Source organism: Rhipicephalus sanguineus, unplaced genomic scaffold, assembly GCF_013339695.2.
Source record: "Rhipicephalus sanguineus isolate Rsan-2018 unplaced genomic scaffold, BIME_Rsan_1.4 Seq452, whole genome shotgun sequence".
Taxonomy (NCBI): domain Eukaryota; kingdom Metazoa; phylum Arthropoda; class Arachnida; order Ixodida; family Ixodidae; genus Rhipicephalus; species Rhipicephalus sanguineus.
Window position 1 is genome coordinate 38,855 of NW_023615283.1, and position 20,715 is coordinate 59,569.

Consider the following 20,715-nt stretch of genomic DNA (forward strand, 5'->3'; position numbering starts at 1 on the left):
CAGGCCTTGATAACGATCAAAAGTGCCCGCGTGACATTGATGTTAGTCTCGTCTGAGTGTTGTTTGGAAGGTCCAGCAGTGAAATTTATAACACTGCGAACAGTTGAACTTTTATGGAAGTTCTTTAGAACTTCTAGTAAGTTTAAGAACTCCTTTAGAAGTTCTAAATACTGCAATAACCACGCACCAAATGATTCCTTCGCAAGCACTTTGTTTTTTAAGTGTGTTGGGGATTTAGAATGCACACTTGAGCCGAGAAAATAAATACATTTATTCTGTAGACAGCAAGTAAACACTGTACAAGTCTGAAGTCGAGGTTGCGAATTGGGGGAAGGGGGAGGGGGGCAGCAACAATGCAACGTGTCCGCTTGCGTTTGTTTGTAATAGCCTTAAGAAGACGCAAATGATTAACTCGTTGCGTTGCAATTAGCGTTTGGTGGAAATGCGATAGACTAGACCTTCCGCAAAGATCTAACGTGCCCCCCCAACCTTAAGTCTACGGAGACTAGCATCGAACCAGCCGTCATCATCTGGGGCTGCTCCGCGAACTGTCCTTGGAATGTCCCTGTGTTCCGGCCACATTCTTCATGCAGTCGACGTGCACGACGGATCCATTGGGGCACCACGCGAACGAAGGATCCTGGAAGTGCTTCAGGCAGATGGCGCATGTCCTGGAGTTGGGAAAAGGAAAAATTGCATTAACATATTAATTTCCAAGCGAAGCTTTCGCGAGTTACAGACTTCAGTGGTGGCAGAGGCATAGTTCACAAAGAACCCGGCACCAGCGAGTGTGCAGAAATGCGGGAGTACACAAATTAGGCCCTCTCAGGTACGCATGGTCACATGCGTATCTGCAAGCACTGTCTTGCAATATAATCTATGCTCTATCGATTGTGGGTTCGTCGGTGTTCAGCCTTTTCTGATATGGGAATCTAACCTTTTATCAAGGTCACCTGTCATTTCAAGTTTCCATATTTTATTGCTACCTTTCAATGTTTCATGCATGACCGTCATTGTTGCCTGTAGCAATAGAAGAATATGATTAAGTGTTAGCATCGACATTTCTGTTCATAACAGCGCAAGTTTGTTGGACAATGTCAGCAGATATTCTGGTCCCTCCTGCACCCAGACACAGAACTGGCAAAACTGCTTGGCAAGAACTTGTTGGCAGAAATTCTGTCCATTATTTTATAGCCACAGGAGGCAATGAAAGAGTCCAAACACTAGCTCCCGACAGTTCATACTGATTCCTCTTTTTTTTTTTTTCGTGTTACTACCGGTAACTGACCCTTTCTAAAACTAAGTAATAGTTAGGAATTAACTGCTCTGTGGACAAAAAATCAATGCATTTTAGAAGCACAAGTGAGCACTGTCATTTATAGCCAAAATTTATGTTGCATGAATACATATACATGTTATAGCCAAGCATCTGTCCATTACATGCCAATATTAGCAAGAAACATTGCATATTAGCTTCATTATATATATAAGAATTGTTATGTCCATGTTCATTACATCAAGGTTGGACTGTATCGTGCACAAAGAGCTCAACAAAAATTTATGAAAGAAAAATCAAGTACAACAGACCTCAATGCTGCCACTTATGCCACTGAGTAGGCCATCTTGCTATTTTGATTCATGACCGTATCTCACGCGCAAATTTCACTGTGTCATGATTAAACACAAGTTCATAATCTGGCTGAATTTTAATATAGAAATACAGTGTAACACCACTCGCTTCCAAAGTTGATGCAGGTAAAATGTCATAACACATGTGGTATGGTGCTTTAAGACTTCATCAAAGACCCTGGAATAAGCGCACGTTACAAGAATAAGAATTTCATACGCATCCTCTCAGCTTTCATTTCCTTCTACTCATAGACACATGCAGGGTCACAGATCAAGGTTTGCACCATAGCCTGACGGCAAAACCACTCTGGACATGACAGCTTCCAGAAGGTGCCCAAGTTTTCACAAAGCCTTTCATCTTTTTGTCTTAAATCTGCATTCAAGTCTGGATGCAGAGTGCTTTCAGAGTTCTTCACTGTCATTTCAAAATGAGCCTTTCTGCTGTTCTGTACTGTAGTGCCTACAGTGCAAGACTACAATGCAAGAAAGTATGCTGGATGTAAAATACATGTCTTTTACACTTAACTGCCAGTACGTAAAAAAAGAAAGGAGCAGTGCAATGGGAACAGAAAACGAAGACATTGTCAACCTAGTGAGTGATTGTTCCAAACTGATACGCCAGTAACGGATGACGACTACAAGTCAAAGACAGGTGTGAGAAGCAGAATTCAATCAATGATCCCTATAGAATTGCAGATGGCCAGAACATTTTCTATGGCATCTGACCAGCTGCAGATGCTGGATAGGCTTGGGTAGGCGAGTGGTATTGCTACTGCATTCTCAATTTTGCTAAAAATTAAGTGCCGTTATGTCTGGGCAGAAATGCGGGAGAGCTGAATCCACCTATGCATCACAAAATTTAGTTTTGAAAATACAAAGTACAGTAGACTCTCGTTAAACGGAAACTGCCAAACCCATGAAATTATGTTCCGTTTAACAGGAGTTCTGCTTACGGAGAGGTGAACAGGGGGGCAGAATTCAAGAATGAAATCAACCGTGTCAGAGGCAGCTGTTCCATTTAACCCTTTGCGGTCCAAAACCTTTACCCACTTTCCGGCTCTAGCGGTCCGAAACTATTTCGCCAGTTTCTGGCGCCGCGAATAAAAACACAAGCTGTGGAAGAGAAACGCACAGGATATTTATTTTTGCTCCTGCATTCTGCAGGCAACTCTTTTAGTGATATTTGGGCAACGTATGATACCGCTCAAAGCATTCCCCTGTGTGCAGGCCAGGGTTATTACTGCAGGTTTCCACCGCCGCCGTCGTCGTCTTCGTCACTCACTTCTGTCGAATCACTGTCATCACTGTCTGGTGGAGGCACGTAATTCTCTTCCTCACTAAAGTCATCCTCGCTTTCGCTAAAAGCACCGCCGTAAAACGCACGCGGTGAAAACGTGGCCATGCTTCTCAGCGAACCGCGCGCGCGAGTGGGTACGCTCTAGGCCCCGTGCTGATCATAGTGCTGCACCCTAGTGTCAAAAAAGTAAAACCTCAACAAACAAAGCTCACTTATTCCTCAAGAGATGGCCCTTCATGTATACAAAAAATGCGCGCGACTCGCGGTGAGAAAACAGCAAAATTTAAACCACGAACACCCTTGTCGGGCGGGGCCCGACAGCGGACCGCTACGGCCGTGTTGCGTTGTCGGGCGCTGCCCGACAACGGACCGCAAAGGGTTAAGCAGCAATTCCGTTTAAGAGATTTCTGTTCACTGAGAGTCCACAGAACTAGTTTCATATCAAGAGGAGAAGACATTGCCAAGCAGCGAGAGCTCATGCAATGACGTGAGGCTTATGCACAAACTACTGCTCCACAAAGTACAGTAGAACCCCGCTGATACGTTTTTGAAGGGACCGTAGGAAATAAACTAAGAGACGAGAAACGCAAAAGCCGAAAAATAGGAAAAACGACAAAATATTTAGTGGTACTGTATTTTATTTCAATGCTTACGCGTGAAAAAACCGTGCAACGTTGCCTGGTGCTTTTACTCATGTCCGAGCAGCACGAAAAGTTTTTCAAGCACCTGCAGTCTCACATCCTTTTCATAAACCTAGTGCCACGATGGCCGACACCTGACAAGTGATCACTTACGGCAATGCCTTCGCGAGATTATCGCCGGTTGCGTCGGCGTCTCCGAGCGATACTGTAGAACCATTGGCATAGTGTCGGACCACCGTGGCTTGTAGTAAACGGTCGAACGCCTTGCAAAAGTAGAACTACCCCCGAAAGCGGCTCCACCAACTCATAATTTCATCACTGGTGCACACATTGGCGCACTCAGCCACGGTCCAGTCGACGGGTAGAAACGCGAAGCTGGGGACCAACGTTTTTAGAACCAATACAGTTTCACAGCTCCGCTCGCGCACCGGCACAGGCAGCCGACGCGTGAACTTATGGCGCTGCTGCTCCATTTCGCTTCACTTGCCGTGGCCCCCAGGATCGAACACGGCAACCCACTGTTGCTCTCAATGGTGCGTTGGTGAAGCTAATCGCGGAGGCGACGCATCTACGCAGCGATCTCAGACGCGCGAGGAGTAGCCGCTTGTGATGCGTTGCGCGTTTCTCTGTGCTCACTTTCTCCGTACTCCTTGCGTGATTGTCTGCGAACGGTGGTCGCTTGGGAAGCAGTTCTTTCGATTTAGCACGTGTGAAAGGGACAAAGCTGAAGAATGTCATCTTGATGCGCGTCTTGCACGAGCAGCTCGGAAAGGAACACTGGTCATCACTTCTATGAATCAAGGCTTGCAAGGAATATCTTCTGAACGTCAATCCCACCAGAATCGTGAAGACTAACTTCACTACAAGTCGCCTAACCGAGCTCAGGGCATAAAATCAGGTACCTTGACCAACCATAGTTCGCGTTGTACGCCTTTCTCAAGAAATCGTAATTCGGCCGCAAATTGTCAACGGTCCTCTGTTTTACGACTTGCTAAGTACGACAAATCTAAGTACATGAGCCAGTGTCATTTTCGCCTCTACAGAAAAAATGTGACTGCCATAGTCATGATCGATCCCGCAACCTTCGGGTCAGCAGCCGAGCACCGTAACCACTGTTCCACCGTGGCGGCTAAACACAGGTTGACGGCAATGGAATATTTGTGCGAGAGGACAGCTAGACGTGTGAGAATGTACCATTGTTATAGGTCAGGTTTGATTATCTTTTGATATTCCTGGAGCTTAGTTTGTGAAATAATCACGTTTTAAAACAGCCGAGGTTATTGAAAATGTTTAAATCTCGGAATCTCGGCTGTCACGGCCACCAAAAGCTGCAGCTACGATAGGTCACATGGGTCTTGTAGCGGACGACGCCTGAGGCATGATGCAAGATGGAACTGCAGCGCCGCTAGTTCTTGCGTCGGCATCTCGGAATCTCGGCTGTTGTGGCCGCCGAAAGCTGCAGCTACGATAGGTCACGTGGGTGTTGTAACTTGTAGCAGACGACGCGTGAGGCTTGCAAGATGGAACTGCAGCGCCGCTAGTTCTTGCATCAGCCGTCGCATCCACTTAGGAGAGCAGGCGTCTATGGGGAGCTGCGAAACTGACCTGGTTCTAGAAACGTTGCTAGCGACGGCGTCATCCACAGAAATGTAATCAACGTACGTGATTTTTTTTTAGCAGCAGCAACAGCTGTATGCATGAAAGAACTAAGCACACGCAAGCACGACCAGAGCGGCGAGTCCGACCGCGAACCGCGCGCACGACCACATGAACTCCAACCCAGCTCGAACTCCTTGCCAATCCCAATCTCGAAGGCCTTGCTTTCGCAAGCAATTACGTCATAGACGGCATCTTTGCAATACAAATCTCAAAGGCTATGCTCTTGTTATAAGTAAATACCAATCTCGAAGGCCTTGCTTTCGCAAGCAATTACGTCATAGACGCCATGTTTGCAATACGGATCTCGAAGGCTATGCTTTTGTTTGCGTCAACCGAAAGTATATCTCGCTTGCGGCTAATGTTACGGTCAAACCAGGCCAAGTTGCGTGAAAAGTCACCATGGCCGCTCTCTTCGGTACTCACTCGGTCGGCTCGGAGCGCACTTCGCGACTTATCATGCGGGAACGGTCCCACAGTTACGACGTAACAGCGGGGTTCCCAATACATTGTACTCTATGCGAGCTCTGCTGGGACCGGCGGAAAACGACGTAACAGTCGGGAAAACACATCACAAAGGACCGTAACAGCGGGGTTATACTGTACTCCCTCCTCAGGTGCTTCACCTACAGAAATTGTACGACGACTGCAACAGCGCCGGCAGTTACCCACCTATCCTCGGTGAGTGTCATCGAGGACTGGTGCAGCAGGGCCTCTCGCAGGCGCACCTGAAGGTTCTCGGCACGGCGGAGGGCGCTCTCGACCCGAGCCGTGTTGCACCGGTGTAGCGAGGTGCGCACCGCCTTTGCCAGAAACTGGTCCATCAGGGAGACTGACCAATCAGGGGGCAGCAGCTGCAGCACCTGCACCCGGTCAGGGCTACAGTTAGGCCTTCTGCTTCTCATGAAGCGCTAAGTATGCCTACAACATTCAACTGTATTATCACGTGGTTGTGACAGTGAAGAACATAGCAGACAAACTGGTAAAGACTGAGATCTTTATTGGACAAAACTGTGCACGGTAGAGGAAGTAACACTTGTACAATGACAGCAGCGAACACAATCGTCGGTCGTTAGTAATCTGATCTGCAGATCAAGCGCATCAGCTCTTACGCATGAGTCATGGTCAGGGTTGCCAAGTCGAAAAGACAAAAAAAGCCAGAAAATTGGACAAAGTAGCTGAAAAGAAGCCAATTTGATCCAAGGCTAGTAGAAGTAGCCTAAAGTAGCCACGCGTGTGTGAAAACAACCGCTACATTTTTATTTAACTGACTAAAATGCCAAGCCTTTTGGCAAAAATGTAAAGTACAGCATACAAACCCTTTAAGGGGAGATGCGGGTCGAAAAACGCGAGTTTTCTAAAAAATTATCGATTTTTTGTTTTCACCTGTTTTGTTAAGATTAGTACCTCTACTGTTCTGGAAAAAAAAAATCAATGTCGAGACTCAACTGGAAATGCTTTAAAATTGCGTCTAAAGAGCACAAGGTGGCTGTCAAAAGGCCGAAAGTGTGACATCTTCGAGCACCTTGCCGCTGATAATGCGCCGCTCGCCATTGTCGACCGCATGAGGCGAAGAGCCGAGCCTCACTCTTCAAATAGCGACGGTTTCCCGCGCTTCTGCAGCGCAAGAAATAATAAAGAGAAGCACGCTTTTGCCGCCTTTTTCGAGCGCCGCGACTGGCTTTAAATCACGCGGTACGGATTGGGAGCCGCCGTTGGCCGCTGAGTGCGTGTGCTGTGAAGCCTACTTGCAGGATCTGTGTCTCATCGAGCAGCGCAGCTGAACAGCGCTTTTCTCGAGTGCTTATCCGTTATGGATGAAGAAAGCCGTAGGAAGCGCTGTCACCGGCCTGTCAAGTTTCACGCGGTGCACAAATTTCGAGGACGCCGGCGCAAATCAAAGCCGGACACTCAAACCACGAGAAGATCGTCTGCTGCCGCAAGGCGTAGTGGCAGTGACACCGATGCGTCCAACGAGTTTGCCGCGGCATTCGAATATGTGAGTGCCTCCCAGAAAAAGATCGGACTCTTCGAAGACGAAGAAAAATCACAGGACGACGAGTCTTCGTTGATTGCTGATATGACAGCACTGAACATGTTGGTTTAATCGAGGGCACTCCAGTTTTGAACGTGTTCTGGAAGAGCTTGGCGTGCTCCTGCCTCATGATCTGGTTGCTCTTGGCACATCACGGGACAGCACACGCCAGAAAGAAATGTCTCAAAAACTAACAGGAGAAGCAAGGGCTCGTCGGCGTGCGCTGAAGAAAAAATCTCTTGTCGAGGAGTCGGCTCGAAAGAGCCGTGAGGGCCAAACCTATGGTGCTGGCGCATTTTAATGGCAGTGGCCACTACAAGGAGGATTGTTCTTTCTTGTGTACAAATTTTGTCCCATTCAATGACATCTTTGATAAATAAACACGCAATTTGGACTTTAAAATTCGTTTTTCTCAAAACACAAATTTTGCCATTTTTGTCAATGTGCCCCTCATTTTTCGGGTACTTCTGGTGCTCAGATCTGCATGAAATTTTTTCCAAATTTTTTCCAAAGTACGAGAAATGCAATTATCTTGTTCACGTTTCAATACTCTTATTATATAATAAAAAAAAGTCATGTAAACTTTTACTAGGGTAGGAGAAATATGAACTTCCCACGTTAAAATTTTTCACGTCTAGTACATATTTTGTATGAACTTCCTAATTAGTTATTTGCATTCCACACTTTATTTGAAACATTATGAACTATCAATTGTAAAAAATTATTGAAGTTTAGGTCTGAAAAGAGGGGGGGGCAAAAGGCTTAAGTTTTTCACTTTGTCATGTTGCAGAACTAAAAGTATGCAACTTGCAAGAAAACTAATTATATATTTGAAATCAGCATAAGAAGTTCTATAATCGACTCAAGTTTCATTGCTCTAGGGTGAATATTAAAGAAAAAGTTTCTTCGAGTAGCATCTCCCCTTAAATCAAAATTACTGAGATCAGTGGCAGAAGCGATTTCGTTTTTTGGAGCAGATTCTGAAGCTGAAAATATGCTAGCTTGGAGCAGCTATTAGTGTTTCTGTAGCAAATGGCAAAATATTCCAAACGGCTCCTGTAGTTTAAAGCATCACTTCAACATTTCATAAATACTAATATTTATTATTAAACATATTGCACATACAATAATTGCTGCAAATTGCAAGGAACAAATCAGCAGATGGATGGCCAATGAACACTAAGAAAAATTAGCTATATATATTTAAAATACCAGTACTTGTGGCAGAATTAATATAAAAGCGATAAATCTGAGCGCCAAATTATAAAAGCAACCACAATTACATAGAACTGTCACTAAAGCAGCAGTTTTTAATCGGTACGAGATCAAAGCAATCAATTATTTTCATATTTCAACAAGATCGCCTGCACTGAAAATTTAAAACAAATATAAATAAATAAAAACAGCTAAATGACATATACACTTAAAATGCCAGTTCTTGTGGCATAAATAAGGCCAAAGCTGATGAAGTGATAAATGCAATCAGTCACACATCACAGTTGTCACAGCACCAGTTAGTAATCAGTGTGATATCGAACTAATCTCACGCACATTTCACCGAAATAATCTGCTTATCAAATACAAATATACAGCTAAGTCAGGTTTATATCGTGCGACTAGTTGTGGCATTGTCAATACGCTAGTCTGCAGCTGGTATACAAGCTAAATACTAGCGTATTAGGTTGATAGTATACAGCTTGTTATTGCTTTCGTTTAGGTTCGCTGGATGGTCACATGGTTAAAGATCATTTCTTTTCAGATTCCCAGAGCAGGTTCGGAGCATTTAATAATAAAAAATCACAGCTTTGAGCAGCATTTCTCTTTTGGAGCAGCGCTGTACTCGAGCATAAATTTTTTACTTTAGCAGGATGGCGAAGTTGGTTGTGCTGTTGCAAAAGCGACACTCTTTTCACGCGTCTTGCGTAACTGTTCTGAAAAGGACTACTGTAAAATCCCGAGCAAGCACCCCTATCCGAGCATGCGCCCCCTCCATTTTTCGGGAGATCTGAAATACATGCCAATGATCGAGCAAGTGCCTCCCTCCCTCCCGCCATTTTCATTGTTTCATTCACTGGTTTTATTCATCCGACGAGGGCGAACGACAGTTAATGCATGCATATTCAATAAAGCATTTCATTGAAAGCACGCGCCGCTCTTCCGCCGCCATGTTGAATTTTGATCCATGACCAAGCAAGAGCAACCTCCCCTCCAAATCTTGTCGGATTATCCTTCACCGCAGCGGGGAGGGGGGGGGGGGGGCGGCACTTGCTCGGGATTTTACGGTAGAAGTAACAGCTGTGGTGGCAATAAGAATTAGTGCAGCATAATGTGTGCACAAGATCACAGTTGCTCGAATCGAAGCATAAATTGTAGCTTCGCAATCATGTCTTTCGTGATGACGCAAGACCTAACAAATGACAGAAGCATTTCATCGGATATCCGATTTCCGAAGTCGATCAGTGCAGAGCACTCTAGACATGGAGCGCTTTCATTTGTTCTGTTCTTGAAATTACAGATTAAAAACGCGTTCAGCAATAGGTGGTCTCCAAACTGAGGTGCCATGCAAGTTTTCCCCGAATGCCAGTTACATATCCAAGAGCCTTTTATTTTGCGTAATGCAAGTGCCAAATTCAATTTTGAGAGGTTGAAACAAGCCTGGGCCACCATGCTCTGACACCGTGCACTCGAACACCAGTGTCTGAGGCGCCACCAGATATTGGCAATTTGGTTCTAATCAAGAGAACATGAAAGTAGCCAAAAGGTAGCCAAGTAGCTGAGACGTCTTTTCTGCTGCTAGCGGCCCAAAAACTTGCCAAATTGGCGCAAGGTAGCTGAACCTGGCAACCCTGGTCATGGTATATCTCGGCACAATAAGTGGTAGTTATGTGCATTCCAGAATGTACTCCACTGAGCGCATCATGCATGCAATCTGATTAGTACAACTGATAGCGTTCCAGATTGTTCCGATACATTCAGGCGCGGCTTGCACCATGCGACAAGAGAACGGACGTGATAGTTTCAGTCAGTGAAACCCTGTCACACTCAAAAGCAGGCATGCGTGTCAGTATGCTCACTGTTCAAAACAAATCAAGCAGCCTAACTACTGGTGTCACGCAGCTGAGGTCACACTTCATGGCATCCCAGTGGCGTGCAAATGTGCAAGCATTGCCATTATAAAATTTCAAGTGAAATAATAGAGCAGAACAGTGAGCAAAAGTATGTGGAAACAATTTCTGTGCTGTCGGTGGCACTGTGAAAAAATGCTCGATTTGCACTTTTCATCTCGATTTGTATTTGCATCTGAATAACAGCATGGTTGACGTGAATCTGCTTCCTTCTTTGCAAGAAACGAACCAATTCGTTTTGTCAGATTTCATAGCACCTAGTACATGTGTAAAGTTCTCTGAGGAATCTCACAACTAGCTGAATTACTGGTTTACACGTCACTTCAAATCAAGTAATACTCACATTAGCACAAGACTAAAAATACCTTATCTGTTAAATGAGCGTTCACAACCAAAGCCTGAAAGCAGCATGCTGTCCTTGCCAAACTAAGACAAGACTCGTTCTGCTGCCATTTTGTTATGTTGCTAGCTACGATGGAAGGCTGCTGCCAACGTATGGGATGCGGTTGATTTTATATCTTCAAGCAGTTTCTTTCTGGACCAATCCAAAAAATTTTTTTTCAGGAACATAAGTGCATTCGAATAGGGAGGCGCAGGAACCATACAAGATGAGCCGCTATTCCCACTTCGAAGTCTGCTAATAGTCAGCATTTCTTAGCTGCAGATGATAGTCAGCATTTCTTAGCTGCAGATGATAGTCAGCATTTCTTAGCTGCAGATGATAGTCAGCATTTCTTAGCTGCAGATGATAGTCAGCATTTCTTAGCGGAAGATGATAGTCAGCATTTCTTAGCAGAAGATGCCCAAGTTATAATGTGTTGCTAAGCTACCATGACAGGTAAAAAATGTTCAACCCAATTGTTTGTGATAGATGCGATGACTTTATAAATGGAAAATGCCATCCGTACCTTCACAGCATCAAATTCAGCCACTTCGCTGTTTAGCAGCTGGATGGCAGCTGGCAGTAACGCTTCTTGGTCATTTTTCCTGTGTAATCACAAAACATAATCAATATGAGTGTTGAATGAACATCATGTGCCAGAAAACTAATGCAATCCTGAAGTCAAGCTGTTTCAAGCTGCTCAGCCAAGGGAAGCTGTTCTGTTTTTCAGCTATAAATCAACAACACAAAATCAACCACACTTTACGTTATCACGCAAGAAAGGCAAATAGTTAATTGTGTCCGTGACTTGTTCATTCATAGGGTAGCCACTGTTACTTACATTCCAACTAAACAAGCTCAAGAAGAGGAGCAGTACTAGATTGCTTGGAAAGGTAGCACCTGACAATTTACAGAAATCTGCAACTAAGCTTTCCCGCAAAGCTTTTTCCTCACTAATAACTCTCGCTCACAGATTTCCCTTTTGCACTTGGAGTGCATCAACAGATATATGTCATGCTTCATGGTTACCTCACACCTTATGCATAGTGACAGGGGTACCTGTCATTAAGCTCTACAGCAGGGGTTTCAAACACGCAGCCAGCGGCCTCTCGCTTGTGGCCCATGGCCCCCAGATCAAATCAAATCAAGTCAAACTTTATTTCATCTCAGCAAGGAGAAAGGGGGTGGCTTGACTAAGCCCGGTCCCCTGTGTTACAGTTCGACAGTGTGCAGCATTGACTATAGGTACGTGACGTGTTAACATAAGTCAAGGCACTTTGCAAAAAGTATGGAAATTAAGGAAAGTGTATAGTACAGTAACTTAGACGTATATGTAGTAAGTTGAGTCTTTTTTTTGTAAATTCAGAAATGAAATGTGACAATGGAAAATCGCAAGCCAAGAAAAAAATTAAAAATGCAATGACCACATCAAACACATCAAACTCTATGTAAATAAGTCATATACGCATATGTGCATTTATATTTACTGTCTTTGCCCCGCATTTTTTTATTTTCTCGATAAGTATATTCGTGAGCTACACTGGAATGATTGGTCCAAAGCATTGTTTACGTGAGGCACCCCATGTGGTCACCATGTGTTGAAACAACCGTGAAACAAAAACAATATTTCAGAATCGGCGTCCAGATTTTAGTCATTTTGGAGATTGGTATCGACATGTTGGAATCTTGGCGCCAAATCTCCTTCAGAAATAACTAGGGGTGTGCGAATATTTTTCTAATAGTGTTTGCTATTTGATTCGATTCGCACTGGAATTTTACTATTCGAACAATTCGAACTTCCCAAAGACAAATACAGTAAACGTCCGATTGAAAGCGACCCCTTCAAATTTTCAATATGCTTCACCTCATTACACTCTCGTATTGCGGCAAAGCTGCCTTTCAAGCCGTGCTACGGTCGCAAATGTATTAACTCAAGAAAACGCTGGTTCCAACATGATGAAAGATGTGACAGAGGTGGGGGCTCAATTAATGCTGTTTTGGAGAAAAAATTTGGGCAGGAAGTCTGAAAAATCGGAAGCCGAAGCTTTTTAGCATCCAAAATTTCAGACGTTCTTATATATCGACGTCTACGAGGCAGATTTGGAACTCCGGACTTGAAGGGAGCACACCCTTGTCCGCCACATCAGTTGGGCTTCCACAGAAGCTGAAAGAGGAGGAGAGGCTGAGGAAATGGCATCTTTGCCTATCACGTGTAAAGTGTTGTCGGCAACACTTTGGTTGCACCAAATCACGTACATAAATACAATTAGGCCTCTACATTGCCTCATTCTTGATAAGAATACTATGAAACACCACCCCGCCAGCGCTTCATCAACCTAGCGAAAAGAAACACCTTCATGTTGCTATCTAATAAGAATATGCTTAGCAATCCCCTCCAACTTTTTTTCTGCAATTTCGCTTCGAAGTATTAGAAAAATATTCGAGATATATTCGAGAAATATTCGAAAAATATTCTAAAACTATTCAATTTGATTCGCACTCCCACTTCAACATTCGAATTCGCTTCGCACCCAAAATTTTGATATTCACATAGCTCTAGAAATAACCCGTATATGAGATATGGGAAAGGCTTTCTTTTAAATGGCAATGTTTGCTGGCAATTTGTAATACTAGTACCCCCCCGCCCACCCCCAAACCCACTCCTACCTACTTCGCTGTCCCGGCCCTTGCGGGACTAAATTGCGTGACTGCGGCCCACTACCTGAGGTGGGATTGAGACCCCTGCCTTACAGTGTATACAGAAAAAAAAAGGGGGGGGAAGAAAAAAAAAAGAAATGGCAGGGATGAGCGATGAATTGAAAGAATAGTTAGTCTGCTAGTTTGTGGTCGAGATTACTTCATTAGAAAGACTCTTGGTGATGCAAGCACAGTAACACAATCATATATCATTCATTAGCTTCGTAAATGTTTTTTCATGGTGTCAAAAGAAATGTGCAGTTTTCCATAAGGCATTTTTACAGAAGAAACAAGGACATGAGAGGCAGACGAACAAGGAGGGCTTCGGTGACTTCACCCGTCAATATATATTGCCCTTGCATTAAATATCTTTGTTCGGTTTCTTAGCAATGAAATCGCACTGACTTGCCCGACAGTAATTTTTGTTTCATTCTGTCTTTTGCGATATGCATATCAAAACTTTACTCCTGTGTCAGCGAAAGTTGTGAAACCTAGCTGTTGTCAAATCAGCAACCACTAGGACTAACAACATAGGGATTGGTTTGTAGCATAAACACTATACCGTACATTGCAATAACCATGAGATGTGAATCGACTATTAACCTTCTTGTAATGATGTGCTCCACATTTGCGACAGTCACGACCCGGTTAAAAGAGGTTTGCAAACTACACATGAGACACAAAGGCAGTCTAGGAAACGCACCGCTGGACTAGTAAAACTAACCCTTAATGAAAGGAAAATAGATAAATAATTAAACACACATCATGAAGACAATTAAAACAACACTCTGACCACGATTAAAAGCAAATAAAAGCACGACGTTTCGGACCCCGTACGGGAGCCTTGTTCACAAGTGAAAAACACACATCAGATTTTGTATGTAGGTTGCACTGCCATTCCAACACGCATTTCAACCAACTAGCCCAAGTAGTATCGAGTTTTAATTTTTAAGTTTTTTTTCTCAGAAAGGAAACACAAATTGTGTGTTGTATGGCCCCTTAGCTGAAGGCTTGTTGTGGGGCCATTAACAAATATGTAATTGGCAGTAAGCTTGTTGATCACGCATTATTACGCAGACTAAGTATGAAGAAAATAACATTGAGAACAGTATGTAGGGAACATACAGTAAAGTTACTACTGAACAAAGCCTTGTCTTAACAATTAGCCCCGAAAGAAGCAGGACATACAGTTAAACCTCAATTTAATGAGGTGATCGGGCCCCACTCACCTCATTTACAAAGTTCATTTACAAAGTATGTTAAAAATCAGGAACTTTGTAAAATCGAGAGAACGACAAATTTCGTTCGAGAGAACGACAAATTTATTGCCTAGTGAAAAAGCTCGTGATTTACACCTGCGTGTGCTTTGTGAGCAGCAGGAGCAGACAATTCTTGTAGCTGGCCAGTGAAATCAAAGCGTCCTCGGCCCCCTCGTGTGGCCCAGCAAACCGCCTCAGAAGGTCGACGGCGTCCATCACCTGGCTTGGGGTGGGCATGGGAGCTTCGACAGTATCCGGATCGTTCGCATCTTCGGACTCCTCTTGCACGTCGGAAACAAGCTGCACGATCTCGTCGTCGTCGAGAACTTCTGTTGTGTCAGTGTCCGCGTCTGTGTTGGCAATCACGAAGTCGTCGAAGTTATGAACTGCGGCCATCTCGTCACGCCGACGAAGCTGTTCCCAAACTCTGGGCAATGCCTCTTCCTGCTCGTGTTGCGGGCTTGTGGAGCCCGACGCATTGCCAGGCTGCGTCTAGAATTTATGGCGTATAGAATGTCTGGCAGCACACTGCCAGACATTCTAGATGCCATAAATTTGAAAAAACCTCTTTTTTTATGCATCTTTTTTCCCGGAATGCTTTGTTAAATCGGGTTTGGCGGCGAAATTTGTTTTGTTATTTCGAGTTCGTAAAAGCAATAAGCCTATGAGCAACTGCAGGGGGGATCTGAATTTGTTTGTCAAATCGGGAAATTCGCAAAATCGGGTTACGAAAAATTGAGTTTCAACTGTATTTACGCAGAAGTAGTACCTGGTACTACTTGATACTAGTACTTGGTTATCGAGGTTATTACTCTTAGCACAATGTCCTGTACATGTTCAGAATAGAATGGCATTGTGCGTGTGCACATAAAATGAGCGACAGAAAAACAAACGAGGAGGGTTCCGGACAGCATGGAGAGACTGAAAAGTATATTTCAATGGTGGTGTAGTGGTAAATACGAGAGAAATATGTTAGCGTTACCTCTAACTTGAATTACCTTGACAGCAACCATTAGCCAACATTTAATTACCATGGTAGTCAGCAGTAGCCAAAATTAGGTAGCGTTAGTATGCCAGTAAATAGTATGGAAAAAGGCATATACAATAGTACTGTAACATAAAAAGTATTAAGCAAGGAAGCACAGTTTGTTTAAGACATATTCTTGTGCTTTGTTTCAAATTTGTGCCTTTTAAGGCTAACATACTAAAAGGACTCACGGAAGACTGCTGTCCAAGTAGACGGCGAGGAGAGTGTGGTACAGGCGGTGTCGGAAGCGCCGGTCTCGCCCTTGAGACAGTCGCTGGCAGTAGTCCTCGGCTGCCTCATAGTCCTTCAGCTGGTGGACCAGAATGCGAAGTGCCTTGTCATGGTCTTCCAGCTGCAAACATGGGTGATTGATTGGTCGACGTGATTAAGAACATCGTTATAATGAGGTGAAAACGTACTATAAGTATAATTTTCTCATCTTTTAAATTTTATGAGCACGTGGTCCAACATGTTCGCAAGAATTATGTGAGCGATGTTTTATGTACGCTCACTATGTACATATAAAATGCCTTGTATGTTATTTATTCTGTCGTGTTTGATTTGGTGAATGCTTGTACTGTTGTAAGTGTGAACATCATTGTAAAAATATTACTGCTGTTTGTAAGGCTCTTTGGGCACTCTTTTTTTCATTTTATTTTCATTTTATTTACCCTAAAGGCCCGTTGGGCATTACATAGGGGGGGGGGGGGTGTGAATAACTTGGTACAATGAACACAAAAATTGAATACACGAAAAAAGAATATAGCGGTGCTAATAACACTAGTATAATCACTCTTGCATGAAGAAACGTACGAAGGTGAGAATGTGCAAAAAAAAAATATTACAGATAATACTGGCAGAAAATGTATATACGATTCAACCACAAACGTGGGAAAAGCGAAGAAGAAGAAAAAATATGTACAGAAAAGACTTGTAGAAGGAAGTGTGTACAATTCACTAAAAAAATATATATGGGAAAAGCGAGCAAAGAAGGTGTCTGCGATATTTTTTCGCCTAAGGACCTCTGACTTGATGTTGGAAAATAAACTTGACTTGACTTGACTTGACTTTACATTTACTGGTGACATCTTGGTGGGGGATCAATAGTTCAGCTTAGTACTGAACTAAAAGAGCGCAAATGAATAATAATAATATCTGTGGTTTAATTAACGTCCCAAAACCAAGAGCACAAATGAACAAGGACACACTGCGTTCAGCTTAGCGCTATAACTGTGTTCTCTCGCTTAGTTCTGCGAGTTTTAAAAATGCACTTAGGCAATGGCCTATTCATGTACCTTGTGCACCAAACTGAACTTGCACAGAGGACGACGTATCGGCATCAAGAACAAAGTTGTACGCCACTCAACTTGGCCTTTACTTGCACTACAGCCCTATCGTCTGCTAATGCATCCTCCATGCACTGTTTTCATTTTACATTATCAGAGATAATGAAAAAGCAATGTGCATGACCCGTACGCATAACATCCACCTATATGAAGATCAACACACCTTGCACCACATAGATGCACATTACGCCTAGATCAACCACATTAAAGTTCTTTTTCTTCTTTTTTTTCTCTGAAACTATGAATGCAGTCACTGACCTTGCCGTATAGAATGGCACACTCTTGATGCAACCCATGCTCCAGTGTCCTGCCCAACAACAGCTGCACCCGATAGGAACTCGATGTCCGCAACAGGTGCTGCAGCTTTTCCCTGCATAACACACAGAGTGATGTAAGCAAATAAATTCAACCAAGCTAAAAATTAATATGCAAAAGCAAGTGCGGCAATCCGGGCAAAAGATACATCAAAGACAGCGACAAGATGCATCTGAATAGTGTATTCCCTCATACTGAATGCACACATTTTTTAAATAAAAAAGAAAAGAGGTGCATTGAAAAAGTGCGTTCGCATTACAGTAACATATGAAATCAAAATCGCATTCGTGGCCTTGGCAGCAGCATACTGCCAGAGAGGTAACACGAAATGTGACAACCATCTTCACAACATGGCAACAGGGCATGTTTTGCAGTGGATTCACAGAGCTCAGGCACAGGTTCATTTTGCACAAAGCTGTGACCTGTGTACGTTATGTCTGCTCCTCAGTGGAGTGAAAACGGCAATGCGCTGTTTTCATTATAAGAACTCTTAAAAGGAATGTTATTTGCTCACTGAAGGTAGTGGCAACCGAGACGTATCAAGTCATCAATGTGTGCCCGAGATATGCATTCAGAAGTGGCATATGCAAAGGGAGGTCTTCAGCTGCATCTCAACAAGAAAAAGTTTACACGAGTCAAAAATGGAAAAATACCTAGGTGCCAAAAACAAAAAGCTTGCAGACTGTCAAGCAACTCTGTGTAGCCCTCATGCCCGTGATGCCTACCTTTTCAAGGCAAAGGACTTTCAATTGGCAAGCATTTGAGGCCTATTCAGAAGGAATTTTAAGCCAGTAAAAACAGGATCACAAAATTAGTGAAACAAAGAGAATTTTCCTCTATCATCATCAGCCAGGAGAATAAATTTCCCATTCTATGAAGGTAAGCTGTACCTGTATCATTTTATTCTAATCAACAATGGAAGCACGACATAATTTTCTTTTAAAAATCAGGTGCACATTATATTCAGATGTACTTTTATCTTCCCGATGTGAACCAGTGAGAATTTGGTGTGTGTTAGATTCGTGGGTCCACTGAAATCGGGTAAATGCCGAGGACCTAATAGCTTGGAAAATGTAGCCGATGATGGCAGAGAGTTGGGCAGAGTGATGAAATTGAGAAGCTCATGGGAATAAAATGGAATCGGCTCGTGCAGATTAGGGTGAATTGGAAATCGTTGCGAGAGGCCTTCGTCCTGCAGTGGACACAGAATAGGCTAAAGATGAGGACAATGATGAATGGTTTATGAGAGGAAAGTAAAATACATCCCAAGGTCGGTTGCAATGGACAGATACCATGGGCAAAATTAACAGAAAGCTTTAATGATCAACTCTACACATAAACGGCTTTGGTGAAAGTTCAGATAGCATGCGAAAGTTTATTAATCAGCTGCCACCTCATGCGAAGATCATGTGCCACGTGATGCCTTCTGGTAAAACGAGTGTTCCACACTCGCTGCCTTGGCCACGAGTGGCGCCGACTAACACACTCGGGGATTACACGCACATAAGTACCCAACAAAATAGACAGCAGAATGCCCTTCTTTGTTGCTCGATTGGTAGAGCATCGAACACGTAATGCGAGGTTTGTGGGCTCGGGTACCCCCGACGCAAAGCGTGATTTTTTGTCCACTTTTATTCCTTTCAATTTATGTCATAATTACTAAACTACAGTTAAAACTAGAACAAATAACGTCCCCAATGCTTTCCTTGGTTTAACTGTCGGTTTCATTAGCTGTGTTTAAAAAAGACAGTCTCTCAAACAATTCCCCTCCTCTTCTACATCAACAGGAAGGATGTCATATAGTACCAACTGGTTTCATTTCTTATTAGTATAGCACCAGCAAGTGCGACCAACTGGCTCAAGCGAAAGCGCAACTGCAAAACACCCTGTTCAATTTGACACACATTTTGGTTAGTAAAACAAATAGATAAACTAGGAAAACGACTTCAACAGCTTGAATGTGCAACACACCCTATCAACCCTAAAAACCTTGTCAATTATATTGCACGGACTGCTTCCAGCCCAAGGTAATTCACTGCTGTCTGCATTTACTCCTTCGTGGATGATGTCAATATGACTATGAGCTTATGACATACTGCTTTTAGAACTAACTCGGTCAATACATATTTCCTGCTTCAATGCTCCTGATGTTTGTCCTACTCACCGAATCGTCTTCAGTCTCTCTGAATCACTGCTGGGACCATTTTCTTTGAGTAGACGTAGCACCATATCCAGGTACATCACCGCAAGTAAGGTGTGATATTTCTCCTTCTATAAAAGAACAATGTAAAGAAGCAAAGCCAAATGCATCAAGCACTCACTCAGCCAGCTCAACGAGGTGATGTATATATAAGCCCAAAGTGCAGTACAGAATACAATGAATGCAGACTAAAGAAGCCTCAAGAACTGAATGCATCATAGAGAACATAAAAAACAACTTTAGGCCCCCATGTTGTAATGTTGCTGTGACAGTTAGCAATACGACTCAGATCATAAGCCAAAGAACAAGTTCTTTATTAGACAGACTTGTGCCCAGCGAAAGAAAGAGCCCTCACAGTAAAAGGGTAGCAGTGAGCTTATAAATCTGATGTCTGATGTCAAACATTTTCTCGCTTATACATTACCATATGTTCCAACGTAATTGCTAGTGCTTGCATGAGCTCTTGAATGTACACCACTATTCGTGTTGCGCATGCAATCTGATTAGAATCAGCAATAATATTTGAGCTGTCTACACTTGAAGGCACATCTTGCGCCAAGTGACAATTTTGTAATGTTCACTAGCGAGTGAAAGACAGTCATTTAAAAAAAAAAAAAAAAGGAAGTTACGCATGTCGGCATGCGCTCATATCTTGCACTCTCAAGAGCATGTGAATCAAACATGCAGAAGAGCAAACTTCTATGGAAACATGTATAGTCAATACACGCCATGCCGAATGCAAGATTCAAGCCTCTTGATTCGTCAATTTTATCACTGAGCACACTTGTTCTGCATCTGTGTTATAAGTCATGTGATCACACTTTACCTGCCCTCTAAGCGTTCGTGGACATGCGTTACCACAGTGCCTGATGGTAGGGGCACAAAATTGAAGCACTAAATCAATTTAGACTGATAAATGTATGTAATGTATATATATGTAACTTCCTAAAACTTGCCATGTTAAGTCACTGGCTCTCTTACAGCACAATGTAATTCATTTTCACTAACAAAGAATTATGTAGCTTTTAGCAGACACTGTAGGGATCTACGGTTACACGGCGAATTGCCAACTGTGTTTTCTTTATCTACATTTTCTGGCTTATCAA

The 20,715-nt window shown here is 43.2% G+C and overlaps 1 protein-coding gene across 1 annotated transcript; it reads right to left on the reverse strand.

Moving 5' to 3' along the window:
• Positions 1 to 247: 247 nt before the first annotated feature.
• Positions 248 to 19,680, reverse strand: LOC119377390 (transforming growth factor-beta receptor-associated protein 1 homolog; the record flags this gene model as incomplete). The annotated part of the gene is given in 6 exon segments (XM_037646885.1): positions 248 to 671; positions 5,896 to 6,086; positions 11,292 to 11,370; positions 15,940 to 16,100; positions 17,353 to 17,464; positions 19,574 to 19,680. Coding segments are annotated over 6 exon segments (795 nt in total), but the record flags the coding sequence as incomplete, so codon positions are not given.
• Positions 19,681 to 20,715: the final 1,035 nt, after the last annotated feature.